Genomic DNA, 18,477 nt, shown 5'->3' with positions numbered 1-18,477 from the left:
TTTCCTGGAAGCCCCGGGTCAGAAACAGGCCTGTGGAGTCCCACCATTCCTGAGCTGCTGGGGACGTCAGGTAGAGAGGATTGTCGGCCAGGGGGGAACCTCGCTGGCTCATGGTGGGGCTGTTGTTCTAGAGAGTGCACATCATTCTGTGTGGGTCTCTGATCTGTGTCTTTGTTGGACTCAAGTAAACCAGCAAAGTTTTGGTCTGGAAGAGTCTCTTTGTGCAGGAGGACTGGGGAGGTTTCTTTGGATGTGTTCTGGACCTTTTCTGGGCCGGGGCTCTGTGAGAAACAAATAAAAACACACAAACACACACACACACGGGTCATTTGGCAGAGGAAATGCATCTTTTGAGGTAGCAGTGTGCAGTGGTGGGATGTAACTATAAATTGTATACTGCAAAAAGGAATGTAGTCTCCTGGATGCAAAGCCATCCAGGCTCTTATTGCACTGTACCAGCTGCTGTCAATCACACTGGTTTCCACTCTTATCTAATATGTCACATTGTATTGTCTTATGCCTCTGAATGGGAACATAATTTAAAAAACTGCCATCATGTTCTATTGAAGAACTAGTGATTGAAATCATTAACTCCTCAGGAAAATGTTTACTGACATTACACATTTTTATATAATTTTTATAAACAGTCTATGGCCCTAACATTTTGTATTTCTAGATGCTGTAAAAACTCTGATTTATAGGATTTTTATGGATCAAGTGAATTTAAATGAGCAAATCTCAGAGACAAAAGTCAATATTACTTTGCTTTTTTTTTCTTTCCTGTTATTATAAATAATTAAAGACTCTGCTCATGTCTGCATCATGAAGTCTGATGTACCTGTGGTGGAGGCGGAGCAGGGCCGAGGCTCAGATTGGTCTGGATGGCACACACTGGCTGGACTCTGACTGCCGGCCTCTGGTACTCGGGACTGGAGGTGACGGTGCTGTAGGCTGGAGGCCCTGCGGTCGTTTGCCTCTGCAGGAGCTGCAGGATGGCCTGGATGTCTGCAGTCATCTGCGACTCCAGTCTATACCAGAGACAAATCATCGTTTCTCAGTGAAAGCAGACCAATGACTCATATTTGCGGTGCAGTGATACATTTTGACTCCAACAATAAAACCATTTATGAAGCTGAAGTTCCGAGAATTCCTCAAAGTCAGGTGAGTTTGGACTCAGTGTCATGAATCAATACTGATGACAAGCATGTGATGCTACACAATAATTGTCAGTAAATCAGTCAGTTTCTTGTATTACTGACCTAAATAATTTCATTTTTTGACTGTGATTAATTTAACATTTCTCCTTAAACAGTGTTACTATGTTATTAATGGTGCATGGGTTAGTGGTCAGAACTGAAACAAAACACTAGGGGGAGACTCTCACCCAACAACTGCAGTTGATTTGAATGAGAGGTAATCGGCAGGAAGATGTATCTTGATAAGGGAAAGATGAACATGAGGTTCATTGAGTAAGAATCAGCGTAGCTGAATCAGTTATATGATATTATATTATATTGATCGATAAGTGGTGCAAATAAACACTGTGGCTGGGGCCTGCCTCTGTAAAAAGGAACGTTAGGTGCAGTGGTAGTGGCTTCCAAACCAGATCAAGTGGATAAATGCTGGCCAGCTGTGAGGAGACTCCCAGGCCTCATCCCTCATTTCTACTGGAAGATCAGTGTGAAGATTCCTGAGGACACCTGTTCACCACAGCAGTTCTTTATCTCACATCACTATGATCCTCTAAATAGAATTTAATGCCAGCAGTTTGAATGCAAACACTTCCCCTGCACCGAGACTCTGCATTTTCACAGTGACGTCCAAACCTCACACGATGACATCAAGATTCTGTGCAGTGTGTCTGAATCTCATGGCTGTGAGCTATAAATACACACCTGCTGACTGCCTGTACCAGGACACCAGCAGAGGATCACACTAAGTGCTCACTCTGCTCACTGCATCAACACAACTGCAGCAAGAGTTTGGTCAACCACATCTCTGGGAATGTGTTCAGCCAATTTTAGCCACAATCACAAGGGTTTGTATGGTGAGCTCTGAAAGATGACTTTGTTGCAATGCATTTGGAGAAAAATAAAAAGCCTTTTATGGGAAATGGAGCCAAACATGGTCCTGAAGGTGTCTCTTGTTATCTAAAGGTCAGGATCATCATCTCTAAAAGAACACATTTTGTGCCTAAGACGTCAGCTCGGCTTCTATAAATATTTTCATTTGATATTAAAATTACTGGCAAACTGCTGATTTAGGCTCATGCTCCTATAAAATCCATTAGTCACAATTTAACGCTATAAAAAACAGTGACTCCTTTATGCCACATTCTTCCTCATGGCGCCTGCTTTACCCACGATGCAAATCAACAACTGGCACTTCAATTGGACATTGACAGGTGTGTTCGTGGCTCCTTTTGCCCCAGGCCTAAAATGAATAGTAGTAACATTCATAACTCGATAGCGAGTGAGCACTTCATACAGCTGTAAGCCATATGCAGTGGCACTCCCGAACATTTGTAAACAAACTTTAATGTGTAAGGCCAGCGGAATTCCCCTTTAGAAGTAGTGAATACCAACATTGACACTGCCACATGGTCTTTATCACGTTTTTTCAATGATTTGAGATAAAGCCACAGGATGAGGCCACCACAAGATCAAGGCATTCACTGTCCTCACAGTTACAGGCTAAATATTATACAGTATATTCTAAATCGCAGCTGCATCACAAGTCTGTTGGTGTTACTGAGGCAAGAAGCATTTCACTGAAATAGTCTAGGTAGTGTGTGTGGTGCTCAGTGTTGTTCACTTAGTAAAAAAAAAAAAAAGTATTACAAACAAAGTGTTTTGGTTTTACCAGTAGCTGACTTCTTTGTTTCTAGGTTGATTAATCAGGCCACGTGGAGGCTGTACACATCAAAACACATGGACTATTGGCTTGTTAATACATCTGCATTGATTTGCAGACAGCTATTAATTGAGATTAGCCAAAAACTCACTGATTGAAGCTGCGTGGCTTGTCTTGCTGTTTTCTTGGTTTGTCACAAGCCTAAAGGAACTTTACACCTCAAATACCTGTGAACTTTATCAATATTCAGCAGAAACACAAGTAGTCATGGAGAAAATAATTTTGCAATTTACAGAATATGGAAAACGGATGGTCTGCTGTCTACACGTGAAGCCCCAGAATATTGCCAGAGGAGGCTAATTCATGCACAGGCGATATTGATGATGAGTTTCTGAGATTGACATATACTGTATATCTTTATGACCAACATCCACACCACACCTGTTGAGATGCTGTTGCAGCAGGTCCAGACGTTGCTCCACCTCCCCATAGGTGAGGTCTGTGTCACTGTCGTCCTCCCCGGCGGCCGCCTCTTGACACTGGGCTGACTCCTCTGTGTTCCCACTGGGACGTTTACGCACCCACTCATCTGTGTTGCGCTCTGGTGGGAGCGATGTGAACATGCACACACACACAAACACAGGAAAATGATCTGTGTTATTAGAGCAGTGCCTCAGGGAAAGATTTTTCCTGCATGGTGCCTTGTCATCATTAAGCATTACTAAGATCTGATGAGCTCACTGCCTCCTGAATCCTAACCTCGATCCCACAGAGGAAAAACACAAAACTGACCCTGCTCGACAGTCATGCCCTCTGAGGGATTTCTGGGTTTGTGGGTGAGGAGGAAACGGCTGGAGATTAAATTGGCATTTGCTGAATGTTCTTCTAGCTGAGCTGTTACAGGAATCAATACTCTGCTCTGGCAGAAATCCTCTTAGGGCTGCAACAACTGAATTATGGGATATCACTATGAAATCAACATGCTGTCTTAGTGTGGACTCATGCCGAGTTTAAATGGAATCCTGTAGTGTGTGCGTGCTGGAGCCCTCTGCACACGGGGTGATTTTATGAGGATTTAAGGTGACACTGCAGTAACTTCTTATGACTCTAAGTCATGTGAAGTCAAGCTGTAAACATAAAACTCGTGTTAGCTCAGTGTGTAGCAGCAGGCACACAGTGTCAGGAAGGTTTTCTCCTGAATCTGCCCGCAGCAGCAGTTCAAGTCTTTTGCTGTCACTGTCTGAGCTGTACTGGAATCTGCAGGGTTTTATAACTCGCATTTCGTAACTTACTCTTTCCTGAAAGGCTGTACTGTGTCAGTGTTATATTTATTATATTATATTTTCACTGCAACCATATGAATAATTCAACCATAATACGAACATTTCCAAAAAAGATTTTGTATAGCTAGGTTACAACAAAACACAATATGATTTAACCTAAAGTTTCCTATAAATCCGTTATCTGGTCATGACCTATGACCAAAAGTGGCAACCCCCAGCTGTTTGCCAGAAATAATCCTCTTTGCTGCTATTACTGAGCGGGTTTTAGGCTTCACCCTAATGACACATAATCCTTGTTTTGATTTTTAATAGGTGTGACATTCCTCTTGTGGTGTTTAGAGATTTCTTTGGGAGAGAGGGGGGTTTTAATTTACATTCTGAGCCACTTACTGTTGTAAAACCTTATAGGACAAGACTGTACTGTAGATTTACAGCATTATTTGTCAGTTTAAACTGAATATTTTTGCCACAAATGTGTTTGTTGTCTCCCGTCAATTCTCTCTGAACCACTAAACAGTGAGTTTAGCTCCACCCATTGGATCAGTTATTTTGGCAGTGAAATTCAAATAATTGCATAACACCCCAAAGTGAGCTGAACTGTTCAGTAGAAATGATGATGTTATTCATTCATCCCTTACGAAACAAGAGTGTGCATGAAAACTAACAAAACATTTCCATTACCACCTTTGTATTCTCCTGTGTCTTGTGTATTCTCTCCAGCCGGTGCATCCGCAGTGCTGCTCAGCCCAAAGCCCAGGGAGTGGTCCCTAACTACCGGGTAGCCCAGCACACCAGAACACAAGGGCCTCTGCTCCTCTTCCTCCTCCCTGCCTTCCTCCTCCTCGTCCTCCTCCTCCTCCTCCTGGTCCTCTGCCTCCTCTGCCGACTCTCTCGCCTCCTCAGCTGCTGAGGAGGCGTAGATCTGTCTCCTCTGCTTGGTCTCACAGTAGGCGGCCACCGGCTCCTTGTTGTGGGAACCTACAGGGAGAAATGGTAATCAGGAAATCTGCTGAGGGAACACCGACTTCTGCTCTCACTTCCTCTGGGGATGTCTGGGGCGTCTCATTATCTTTGACAACACGTAGCGGGTGTTTTTGCTTTGTGGGTGATGTGAGGACAAACGGTGGTGAAGAGTCTTTAATGTTATGAACTAATCGCGTTATGTAAGCGACAGTCACTCCAAACGTGTGCACAAGTTATATATCATCAGCCATAAATGATTAATGCTTGTGTTCATGCATCTCATCCCACCTGATAGATGGAGGCTGCAGGATTGTGAAATGGACTGTTAGGTACATTCTCTGTCCTCACTCACTGGGAGATGGTGATACTGTATTCATATGGCCTGTAACCATGGTAACCTCTTAGATTTGACTGAATTGTAGCCATAATGCTGAGTGCTGCTGTGTGGAGGCTCTGTCTCTACGTCCCACCTCTCCTGGCTGTTAGAAGTCAAATTACAACAGCTCCCAGGGCACGAGCCTCATTCGCAAAAGCATAGTGCGTACCGTTATTTGAAGGCTGAGTGCAGGGAGGCTGCTGTGTTTATCTGGATTGTAACTGATCTGAAGACACATGGGTGTAGGATTTAAAATCAGCCAGAATATTTATTTTAGACAGGAGAATACATTAAATTGCATTCACATTCACAAGAGGTTTTAGTAGTAGACGTCATCAACATGGTCCATGACCTGTTTTTTCTCCCAGTAGTTAAGTCATAACAAGAGGAATCATAATTGATTCCTTCTTAACATTCATAATATGAAAAGACCTTTATTGAAATTCCCTAAGGTATTTAAACACAATTTTAACAGTGCTGAACTTGTTCTAGAGATGTATAGTTTTGTAAAAAAAAGATTCTTTTTATTTTCTTGCTGTAATATACATGGGCAGGGTTCTGTTTTATATTCCACAACCATTTGCTGATGTTATATCTTACGCATAAAAAAAATATTAGTAGAAATTCTGAGTTTGGCTGTTTTACTCATAAAGATGTGTTTAAAGCAGAGCACTGACAGTGAAGCAATCATGTGCACTTGTGTCAGCCTGAGCCCACTACTGCTCTGACAGGTTTTCTTTAACAGTGCTGCTGTGTGGCAGTGAATTGATGAGATCTGTTCTCAGTTTCCCAGGTCCATGTTTCAAAGTCATGAATGAAAGATCTTGAACCGGGCTTTAATTAGTCTGGCTCCATTTGTTTTGCTTTTCATAGCTCAGACTACCCAGGGTTGCCATTTTACCTTGGGGCAGCCTTATTTATACGCCCTTTACACAATAGATCAATCAGCTTGTTCTAGTCTCGCTTAAGAAACACAGCTTCTATGTAACACAGGAGCTTTTAAGCTGGGCTGAGCAGCAGCACAGGACTTTTACTCAGTCCTGCTTTAGTGAGGTCCTTGTCACCAGAGACTGGCGAGGCATAAGAGAAATAAAGATCAGAAAGAAAATAAGACCGAGACAGAAATGACAGCATGAGTGACTGATAACACTCCGTTGAAAGGTGCAGTATAGGCAGGATCACTGGAAAATATAGTTGATCGTTTTGCTCACATTTTGAGATTGTGTCTATTGTGCCCTGTGCTCCTCTTATCAGACGAGCACAGACAGATGCATTGGTTTTGTTGAGCTAATCTTTCATCTCTGAAACTCGGACACATCATCTCTGAACTGATGATATCAACTTTCATTGAGTTAACTGTCCAACTCTCTTTTTTTAAGTAGCACTTACTGTGCCCCTCAAATTACTCATGATGGGACATAATTAGATTAGATGGACTGATTATGCAGAGTTGTTATGGAATTTATGATCAATAACACTAAAAAAAATCCTGCCGACTGCATCTTTAATGCTTCAGAACATTTGCAAATGCTAAATAGTCTTAAAAGGACCATGAATCTTGAGCTGACCTGTGGACGATTTCCTTCTGTAAGATACACGTCTTCCACAGTTCATGTCATCGGAGTGAGAATTAGATGGTTTGGGGTACGATGCCTGTAAGCAAAGAACAACCTGTGATCAGACAGATTTCAAGTTTTATACATTTCTCTTAATCAAAGATACTGTTTTATAATCTGACCAGAACACTGTCATGTCTCACTTTTCACATTGCAGAATAAATACCCAGCTCAGAATTGTCTTTTTCAATGATTAATAAAAATGCTGACAAGTGTAGGTTTTCGCTTAGTCACGACACAACTTTCCACTACACTCAATTAATCATAATTACAGCCTACATTAAACCCTCTGTCCATTATGTCCACTTTAAATGCTTGACTGATACTCTCAATCTCTTACTCATGTCCTCGAGCAAATGGCAGATTAAAGACAAAATGTCTAAATGAGCCATCTTGCTTTTATTCTACAACCACAGATGAACTGAAGCACTAAGGAGAAATAATAACAAAGCTATTCCTTCAACTTAAATGGACATGGCAGAGATGTGGTACATGGGACAGACAATTTAATTCAACTAGATTGTCTTGACGAGAAGCTTTTTACTGAACAGTAAAGCAGATACACAGCATAAAAGCCCCCATTTCATTCCGCTGCTTCCAAGACTGTAGTAATCAAAAACTGGTGATGGCACTCGCACACTGATTACCTTGGGGTTCTCATCACGGAGGTCAAATGTCAGCTCCAAGTTTGTGAGGAAGAGGTCGGCAAACTCTGGATACATGTCCAGCACCTCCAGAATCTCCTCCCTCTGGATGGTGTGGAGGTCACAGTAACTCAGCGCCCGCACATCAGCGCAGGACTTCCCCGGCTTGGAAAACAGGTGCATCATCTCACCAAAGATGTCGTTCTTACCTGCAGAGGAAACACAGGTACAGGTATATGCAGAGAAGCTCACCCTCTTTTCAATGAGCAAGGATATTCCTGACTGTCTTTATGGGGCCTTAAAAAGAATTTGATTTGATCTTTCCTGTCACTACCACAAATACCTGATATATGATATAAATTATAAAATATGCTAATATTTAGAATCTTTTACTTTTTTAAGATACTTACTTTGACCTTGTCAGATCTAATATATCATAACGGCATTTTCCCCACTATCTTTTGATTTCATAATGTCAGTATAACTTTATGTACTTTTATATATGCCTCGTCAATATCTATTGCTTAGCTTGCACATTAATGTCAATTTACTTCAACCCTGTCGGCAGTTGCTGCTTCAAATTGTGCAATGATCGAGGCTGACATCTTAACAGCTGTTTTACAAGGTTGCACACACATCTAACATCTAACCATCCAACACACTGGCTTAGTGGTTAGTGTAAGCTTGTTTTATGTCTCAGCATCTAAACGAACAAACAGTGCTGTGAAAAGTGACACTTGAACTGAGATGACATTTTCTTCACAAGAAATGAATCTCAATAATAAATAACAAAACCATTCTGTGATTAAAGAATTAAAGAAAAAACTAGTTCAATAAAACAATGTTTTTGGGACAATACATGTTGAAACATTGATGGTTAATTTAGACGAAAGGTTCATCCCTGGCCATAAATAATACATTATAAAACCGAAGCTGCAGGCCACACAACATGGACCATGATTGGCCCATGAGCCGTAATTTGGACACTCCTGATTTAGACTGTAGATGTGAACAAATGATATGCTTTTAACGTATTTAAAACTACCCACTCCGATGCTTCACAGTGAGTGGATATGCACCTGAACTAATGAAATCAAACAAATGATGTGAATTTTCTATTGTGTCAAATTCAACATTTATCTTGGTCATAATAGATTATTTCCATCTATTTAACATTTTAATTGCACATTATCTGTGGTGTGATGTACAGTATCATCACATGACTGAGTGGAAATGTAGTAATCAGCAATTCTCTTGCTGTAGTAGAGAAAATGCGCTGAGGTTTACTGTATGAACAACTTCACCATCAGAGCTTCTTGCTCATCATGACCTTATTGTGTTTCTGGTTTACATCAAACCTAATTGGTTCAGTGAGAAGAGACATTAAAATGAAAAACAAATGCATAAAATCCTTGGCAGGATACACCTGCTGCTGCTGCTGCTGCTGGGATAAGAGGAGGATGGTGAGACAGCAAAAGATGAGATTTATTGTAATTACATTTGGATGCTGCTGATAATTTTGTGCAGCTCAGTGGTTCCTCTCATCAAGCACTGATCACATCACACTGAAAATCACATGAAACTCTCACTACCTTTTTTCTCCCTGTCACTTCACTTCTGTCCTAAATTCCTCAATCTGCCCCTTTCTTTTACTATCCTCTTCTTTCTCTGCCATCGCTCGTCCTTTTATTTCTACTCCACCCACCCACTCACTCAGCTCTCCTTCCCTGACTGCTTCTATTGTCATCCATTTATTTGAGAACAATCTAGTCCTTTTTCTCATCAACACATATCCTCTGTTACTCTTGTCCCACTATGTGTCCACCCCCACTCTTTTCTCTCCTCTCCCTTCATGTCGGGCACGACTGTGAGGCAGCAATCACAATGTTCTTTGAAGTAAGTTATTACAACCTACCCAGCAGGGATCTCAGCTGCCAACTCAGACATATCACAGCACAACAAAGCCATCCTTATTCGGTGGGCCCACCCCCGTCTAGGTGAGTTCAGACAAAGCTATCGTGAAGCTGGAGTGACAGGACTATAAAAGTTGTGCTCTTCTCTGGTTGTTTTTGAACTGCTTTTTCAATAGACCTCACTCGGCTAATTATAAATGTTTAGATGTTTAGTGTACAGGAAGTTTCTGCATGGTGTGTATGTTTGCACTGTGCTCGGCACATATAATTCTATATCTGTCAAATTCTTTTTTTGTCTATAAAATTGAACTGAATACTGTGATTGAAAGTTATATATGGTATCTTCCGGTGAGTTTATCTCATAAAACAATGACATGTAATGGTCATTTTTACATATCTGACACGAGTAAATACAGGTGTTTCAGGTCTTTTAAAAATGCATTCAATGTATGCAATATATAATTATACGTACATTAATTACTTAATTTTCAATCACTTATGATGCATTTTATATTTATGTCAATGGCAACTCATGAGCTCATGAGAACTTTGCAAGACCTGAGGAAAAAAAAAAGCAGTTTTCCTAAAGCCTTTCATGTGTGGTTGAAAAGGTCAAAGATTACATAATGCATCCACAAGTGCTGACAACAACATTGGTCAGTAAATACAAATGTGAATTGCACAGGCGATTACATTCCTAAGCAAATGCTAGTGAGGTGTAGACAGTAGACCCACCCAGGATGGCAACCACCACGTCATCTTTGAGGATTTCGATGGAGCCACGGGAGACAAAGTAAAGCGCTGTGAGCACATCGCCAGAGTGGACTAAGGTGTCTCCTGGCGGAGCATGGGTAGTCTTGAACCTCATGGCCAGGGCTCGGAGGCAGCCCTTAGTGGCTCCACGAAACGCCTTACACCCGTGGAGAAGGCTCTTGTTGAGGTGGAGGCAGATATCTGCCTGCAGGCACTCGGGAAAACCCTTCAGGACCTAAGTGTGGAGCACACATGATTATGGTGTGTTTACATGTGATAAAGCAGTATTGCTGCTTTTTCTTTTACAAGCTGTAAGTGTTTTTTTTGATGGGCTGAAATTTTCAATTCAGTTTGGAGTGAGGTTGCTGTTCAAATTCAAGAGGCCAGAGAAATTTGGAACAATTGCCATTTGTGTTCTTTCCTTCTTCTCAAATCCTATCACATTCTGCAGCAGAATTAGCCAACAATTAATCAACAGGAGATTTAATGGGTGAATGAGCCTTTCAGCATCTTTAGATGAGAGACAAGACAGAACATGTAGATACTGTGAAGTTGCAGATAAGTGACGACTCAAACTCAACAACACAGGTTCAGTATGTTATGTCTGCACTCTGGCTGGGACATTTACAGATCATTTTAACATTTGTCATTGCCGTTGTGCACTGCTGGGAAGAAACTACTCTAGAAACATTACCTGGAATATGCAAGACCATGATGTTGGAACAATATTCAATCTCAATGAATGTTACACTGTTGAAACATTCATCAATAGTCTGCAATGTTAAATGAACAGACACAATTATTAATATTAAAACATGATCCAACCGTGACTGGTCAAGCATCCCTACCCATCGGAGAAAGCCTGGGAGACATAAAAAATTATGATTAAAATTGTGAGGCTTCCCTGATGCATAAAATCCACTTAAAATACACTTACCCTTGTAACAACAAAGACACAGAGACCAGAGACAAAGCTAATGATCCCTGGACAACATTAACTGACTGTGAAGGACCACATTTTCTTTTCAAACTTAAACACAACAGACACTGGACGGCAGGGAAGGGAGCTTCAAGGACACGCAGCAAACAGTTAATACAAGAAAGCACATTTTCTTATCTTTTCTATTCATTTACACATAAAATATAATGTGTTAATGACAAGAGAAGAAAAAAAAATGTAGACTGAAATGGTTTAACTGGCTCTGACAGGCTTTTTGTTGTGCAAAACGAAAAACTGATCAGTAGATTTGGAAAGGAAAGACTGAACAACATTTGGCAAGCGCAGGTGCCACCACAAAACGTGCAGCCAAGCCTCCCACACTGGGAGGGAAACCTGGCTGTGCCCGGTGAGGCTGTGCCCACTCTCACAGGTGTGATTCACTCTGTTTTTGGTACCAGATTAATATCATGGGTGTGTTTGAATACACAGATTTCATGCAAAAGGGGCTGTGAGGTAGGCCATGTGAAAGTCTACCACTGATAGACCATTACTGTGGCCTACGAGAAACATTCAGAGATAATGTATGTGTCTTAGCATGCAAGTTAATCCTGTAAATCTATGATGTGTTTTCACATCAGCCATTTACAGTACAGTTGGGCTAATGTATGTACATAAAACTGCAACACTGAGTCCTCCAATAACATGCATGTTTAGGATAATTGTGTATTAAATCCTTAACAGTAGACATCAGCAGTTTTCTAAAACAGTTCAAAGTTAGAGCACTCCATTATGACCATCAGTCATAGCTAGATGAAGCTCTACCAGTGGGGAACATATTGACATTAGTTGTGTTAACACATGTACCTCCTGCTCTTACCAGAGTGGTGGGATCATTCCATTTGACATGAGGCAGACATGGAAAAGACAAACTTATATAAGTACCATAAACAGCATCATGGTGAGAAATGCTACAGTTACTGTTGGCATAGGTAGTAACTGAAGCTTTCATACATGTTGGGGATATGACTGAGCATTGCACAGTATAATTAGGATGAAAACATTATACTATGCCAGTGACATAGTGAGATAGCTTGACACTAATGAGGTAAGAGCATTTTTTCAGCAGACAAACATCAAAACATCCAACTCAAAAAAATTAGTTTGTTAAGAAAAGAAGATGAAACAGATGAGAGCAAAAAAAAAAGTGTACACAAGTAATGTTTCTAGTGTGCAAACACAGGCTAGAGGCTTGCACTCCAACTAAAGAAAACTGCGGTTTCCATACTCCTCTCGTACCATATTCATGTCAATGCCATTGGTGTACGTCCAGGCGTGTTGGAAATATTCCTCCAGCCGCTGTCTCAGTGGGTTCGGGATCTGGTGGAAGCGGATAAATTCTTTGACCCGTAGCATCTGGAGATGATACCTGGCTGTACCTGAATACAACCTCTGGATGATGGCAGACACATTCCCAAAGATGCTGGCGTACATTAGAGCTGGGGGACAAGCCATACAGGTTGAGCCATGGTAGAAAAGGCTGCTCAAACAAAATAACTTTTTCACCTTATGTTTATTCTAAAGGAAAGATCTACCTGATGCAATGTCATAGCTTTAATTTACTGTATCTACTGTATGCATTAAATCCAGATCAAATGTGATAAAATGTACAAATGTACATATATAAACATAACATAAAACATTTTAAATTGAATACTGTGCAGCTTTTATCATGAAACACTGATTACAGAGGGAATTTAGCAACAATGACAGGATCAAAATACTGTGTGTGTGTGTGTGTGTGTGTAATATGACTCAGCTGTCACTCACATCCAATGAGCATGACGCAGATGGAAAAGATCTTCTCAGAGTTGGTGTTGGGGGAGACGTTCCCAAAGCCCACACTGGTCAGACTGCTGAAGGTGAAATAGAGAGCTGTGACGTACTTATCTTTGATGGAGGGACCTGAGCTCGGGTCACTGTAGTTATATTTTTTTCCTGCAATAAATTACATAAAAAAGAAATTACTAAATTATTATAAAAACCGAGCTTTGATAGTAGGACTAAAGACAAATAAGTTCACCTATTGACAGCCCCAGGTTGTCCAGCCATCCAATCTTGTGCTCCAGGTAAGGCTTCTCCATATTGCCAATAGCGTACCAGATGCACGCCAGCCAATGGGCGATGAGGGCGAAGATGCACATGAGCAGCATGAGGACAGCAGCACCATACTCTGAATAGCGGTCTAGTTTACGGGCAACGCGTACCAGCCGTAAGAGGCGGGCTGTCTTCAGCAGACCAATCAGAGTGGTGGTCTAACAAACAAAGGAATATACAGGTTTCAGTTAGTAATTTGTGTCTGCTACAATACAATAGAGTCTGTGACTAATGCATAGGACATTAGACGAGTTCATTACTATTACTAAACCACTCTAAAAGGGCCACAAATTCAACCTGAGGGGTCTTCAGGTGATTATCACGAGTGGAATGTTATCATTTGTACGTGACACCGCCGTACAAATGATTTTGGACTGCAGCTTCTATTGTTACATTTGGGATGATTTGACACACTTGCTTTGGTTTAAGTTATTTAAATGAAATGATTCAGAGGAAAATGAACAATGACAACATGACACCACCACTTTTGAACAATAAATTCAACACCCTGCATCACTGATGATGCAATGCACAGAGCACTTCACTTTGCAATCGTTATTAACCTCCGTCTCCCAATCTGTACTGCATTAAATCTTGTCACTTTATTGAATGTTCTAGTATTGTTTTGTAGACCGGCATAGTAAGAATATGATTGCATGGTTTGAACCACCGTCCATATGACAATTTTGTTCTGAATCGTGAATGTCCCTTTACATCTAATGTCTTAAAAAACAAATATTAGCGTTGAAACAGCCGGAATGTGCCTTTGGCATTAGACAAGATTTCTATTATAATGCAGAAGCAAAATCAACTTACAGACCAGGGGTTTGCAGCAAAATGAACAAGTTGTCTGTTGCCTTTTAGTGTCAAGGTCAGGGTCATGAGGACACCAGCGCAGGATTAGAGATTTAGAAATGTATGTAGCTTATCTTAACACTCATCAAATGTAGACACACAGACTAGACAGTGGATCCTTCCTATTATTAACACTTCTTTCAAGGGCTCAGTGTCCCTCTCTGTCAACTAAAACATGTATGTATGTGACTCTGGAAATAATGCACGCCTAGAAATGGCTTTAAGTGGAAGTGGGAGGCAGGAATGGGTGATTCACGTTTTTGGTTGAAGCAGTTATGAATAAGTGAAAATGATGACAGCAACATTAACTATATAAAAGATCATAGCAGCCTGGAATCATTATTCACAACCTTGAAGGCAGTCACAAGAAAACCAGCACCTAAACAGCCTGACTAAATTAATACACAGGCAGAGAAAGGGGAGTCGAGGGGCTTGAGTTCTGATCTATTAGTGTCGCACAAACTGTAAACACGATAAGTAAGACTACAGGAATGCTAATAGGTCATACCACTCCCTGTCGTGTCTGACAATTATTGTAATATCCTTAGGGAAATCATTATCCACAGCCACTTAATGTAGTTCTGCATCCTCACGTATACACTTGCTTATTTACAGGAAGGTGTAAATACCACAATGGCTGCAATAACTATTACTATACATTTAAACAGGTTGTGATTTTGAGAACAATGACTGACATTTTGCACAATGTTTTACAGTTTACAGATAAACAACTGACCAATGGCTTAATAAAGTGATGAACAGAAATAATAGTTAAATGGATGCAACCCTTATTCAGATAACTTGAAGTAGTAAGGGAAGGAAGGCTAGTGATATATATTTTTTTTTTTTTTACGATATGTGAGGCAAGATATATCTCTCGTTGTCATGTGAGCACGAGTCCTGCAGCTGCTTGTGTTTGGTCCATTAAAGAGTCTCCATTCTCCCAATCTCAACCATAAATCACCACCATAATTCACTGCTGTGCATACGGACAGCGCGCCCTTTCACTGACAACCAAAACAGTGAATAAATCATAAACAGAAACAGATGAGCCCTGAATTATGAGCCCTGAATTATATGCTGACTTGTCTGTGAGCGTATGTCACCTTAGGTGTCCTGCAGCTGACTCAATGAGAGTAAAAGGCACAGATGACACAGCAGCCGACAAAGTGTAATGTTGATTAAAATGTGGTCTTAAAGTAAGTCAGAGGCGCTCGAAGCTGAGGGGTGAAGCTAAATCTCCCTATTAGCAACCAGCTGTATCAAACATGTCTCTGAATAATATCCCCCTGACCATCTGCCACTGAGGCTTTCCAGGCTCACGTGGCCACTTAATAACAAGAGTCAAACAAGGTTGTGATGTAACCATTTGATTTGTGTACTTGGACACTTGAGTGATATCAAACATTCAACGTGTTCACATGAGAAAATAGTACGCCACAATTCCTGACACTGGACTGACACTGATAGAAGTTGATGTGCTAATACAAATTTATCCCATTTATTTTTGGTTTTGGTGAAAGTGAATGCACCGAAGAGGCAGATGTATTCACAACACTGAAAAATTATGTATTAACCATTATGTCCATGTACGCTACCAAAGTGAATTTAGTTATAGAGTTATAGAGTTATAGAGTGTCAATGACGCACTCTGTCATAATAATTGCTGACTCTCTTCGGAACTAATTCAGTGAAAAAATACAATATTTATGTTTTTATTATCGTAGACTGAAAGAAAAAAAGACCACAAGAAGTCAACTCAAAAGTGAACTCACACATGGACTATGACATTCTGGGTAAGAATAATAATAATCATTAAAAAAGAGTTGTTGTCTTTGTGTATGAGCATAAATCAACTCTGAGCATATTAATGGAAACTACTATTTGAATACTTGGTCCGTGACTGTGGAACCAGTATGCAAATAATGTCAACTGGACACTGATATGAAAATGATGGAGGAGCTCAGCTGGCTTTTGTAGGTAAATTCAGCACCACATCATTCATTTTCCTTGGCCAACCTGCAAAGCTTCAATCCAACTCAGAGTGAGAATCAAAAAAAAGAAAGAAAAGAGAATACAACCAGCTTTATTTCTGAGAGATCAGCTAAAAAAATCTTAATATTATCAAAGATGGTTTCCAGGCAACCAAGGTGCATGAGATTATGTCTAAAAATAGAAATAGTCCCCGTCTCTGCCCAAAGAGCTAAAATAACACACGGAAAGGACAGATGTTTCTACCGTAGAACAGAGGGCCTAAAAATACAGATCAGTCACAGTGTGCTTTAGCTGGAAGACACACTTTTTCAGTGCACCAAGCGTGCAGCTGTTTGAGGAGGAGGTGCATTGTGTCATGATGTGGTTTAAACTATTTGCTTCCTTTGCTTCACCTGCCAGTCAGTGCAGCCTCTAACCATGGTAACATTTTGACTCAGCAAACCAACACAAGGACCCAACATACACAATTGGAGAGGATCTTTTGTGTGTCTAGAAGGGTATGAACGTCACATCGACTTGTATGCAACAATCAATCATATTACGTATTTCTTGGTTGTTCCCACACTCTCCAAACTCCTTTCTCTGAGCACTGAATTAATTCCTCAGTCATTTTCCTCAGACATACATAAAGAAAGTACTTTTTCTTAGGCAAATGAGTCACGGAGGGTGGAAGTGTTTTAAATAATTTGGATTCCCCAGGGCCTTCCAGCCTGGCCAGAGGTAAGAAGATGTGACAGCATTGGTAATAATTCTAAACATTCATAAAATCAGCTCATAAATATAACTGCGGCATGCGGCAGCTGTGGACCAATATCATGACACACAAGAAACCCTGGAGGGACGGATTCTCTGCTGCTTTGGCATGTACCAATATCGCCAAAAGTTATTTTTGCTTTTGGGTTTGAGATTCTGAAATACAGTACTATACTATGTATAGCACACATTGAACAAGAAACCAACAATTCTCATCCAGTCTCATTTGAGTTTTTCTATACCAGTAGTTTTTCTATACCAGTAGAAGTGTCTTTATGAGAATTAAATAATGAAAAAGTACCATTGAATGTGAGACATTTTGGGGCCTGAACACTGAAACTGCCACGGAATTTGTGCACAAAACCAAATTGTGATCCATAAACATTTCATCCCCATGATTAGCCAAAATGTCCAAAGTCCTTCAAAACTGTCAACTGTACCTCACCTCAACTGCAATGAAATTCTAAGAGTTAGATTATGTTGGCCTTGCTACTGCTGTTGCATGTTCACCAAAAACACAATTGCTAAAATAAACTTCAGTCTAATTAAATAAAAACAAATAAAAAGTTAAATGGTTTGTATTTATATAGCACTTTTCACCTAACTGAAACCTTTTCTTATTAAGATGAGATTAAATGTCCAGTGAGGGTTAGCTCAAATTAAACATACACGTTAAAAACAACAACGCGAAATACTTTCTAAATCCACTGTACTGTACTAAAGCAGTTCTCCACTGCTGATTCTTTGTGTTTATCTCTGTCTTTTTGTCTTCTAATAAAATCCAAATTTGCAAAAACAATTACAATTGTTAATACTGACTTTTAAACTAAGTCAGTTTTTATTCATCTTACCTCATCTGATCCTGAGCCGAAGATAAGGAGGTCAAATGGGATGGCTGCCACCATGTCTATGAGGAACCAGCCTTTAAAGTAGTGGATGGCAATCTTAGCTGGGTGGCTGACCACCTCCTCATTGGCATTGACGTAAGTGGTCCTGAAGTTAATAAGGATGTCCACAATGAACATGATGTCCACCATCAGATCCACTACATTTAGTGGCGAGCAGGAGTAGCCGCACTCGCGCCTCCTTTGCTCCTCGATGTCATTGAGGAGGAAGGCAGCAGAGTAGGGTGTAAAAATGGCTGTGTAGATGACAAGCAGAAGGATCAGCCAGTCCCACACTGCTTTGAAGGGGCTGTAGTGAAGGATGGTCCACTTGTCGATACGTGGCGTCTGAAGCTTGTATTCAGGTAGAACATCCGCCCCCAGAGACAGAACCTGGAAAGGAAGAGAGGGAGAGGATTTATCAACTTCCACTTCCTGTTCTGCTTTCAGAAATAATCATCATAATCGTCAAGATATTACCAGAAGGATTCAAGT

General features: G+C 40.6%; 1 protein-coding gene across 4 annotated transcripts in view; it reads right to left on the bottom strand.

The window, feature by feature from the left end:
- kcnh7 (potassium channel, voltage gated eag related subfamily H, member 7) overlaps positions 1-18,477 on the bottom strand; it is a 51,930-nt gene that overhangs the window by 3,284 nt on the left and 30,169 nt on the right. For 2 of the 4 annotated variants that reach the window (XM_044012699.1, XM_044012714.1), the window contains 11 exons: positions 17,950-18,375; positions 13,422-13,653; positions 13,169-13,336; positions 12,638-12,837; positions 10,384-10,636; positions 7,739-7,944; positions 7,044-7,128; positions 4,821-5,114; positions 3,295-3,454; positions 839-1,028; positions 5-281 (listed from right to left, as the gene is read on the bottom strand). In XM_044012699.1, coding sequence (XP_043868634.1) covers positions 5-281; positions 839-1,028; positions 3,295-3,454; positions 4,821-5,114; positions 7,044-7,128; positions 7,739-7,944; positions 10,384-10,636; positions 12,638-12,837; positions 13,169-13,336; positions 13,422-13,653; positions 17,950-18,375 — 2,491 coding nt within the window. Of the gene's footprint in view, positions 1-4; positions 282-838; positions 1,029-3,294; positions 3,455-4,820; positions 5,115-7,043; positions 7,129-7,738; positions 7,945-10,383; positions 10,639-12,636; positions 12,838-13,168; positions 13,337-13,421; positions 13,654-17,949; positions 18,376-18,477 lie in introns of all 4 variants that reach the window. The other 2 variants (XM_044012707.1, XM_044012721.1) reach the window with 2 other exon arrangements.

Source organism: Solea senegalensis, linkage group LG2, assembly GCF_019176455.1.
Source record: "Solea senegalensis isolate Sse05_10M linkage group LG2, IFAPA_SoseM_1, whole genome shotgun sequence".
NCBI classification, from domain to species: domain Eukaryota; kingdom Metazoa; phylum Chordata; class Actinopteri; order Pleuronectiformes; family Soleidae; genus Solea; species Solea senegalensis.
The sequence above is the reverse complement of the archived record's forward strand: the minus strand, read 5'-3'. Positions and strand labels throughout refer to the sequence as shown.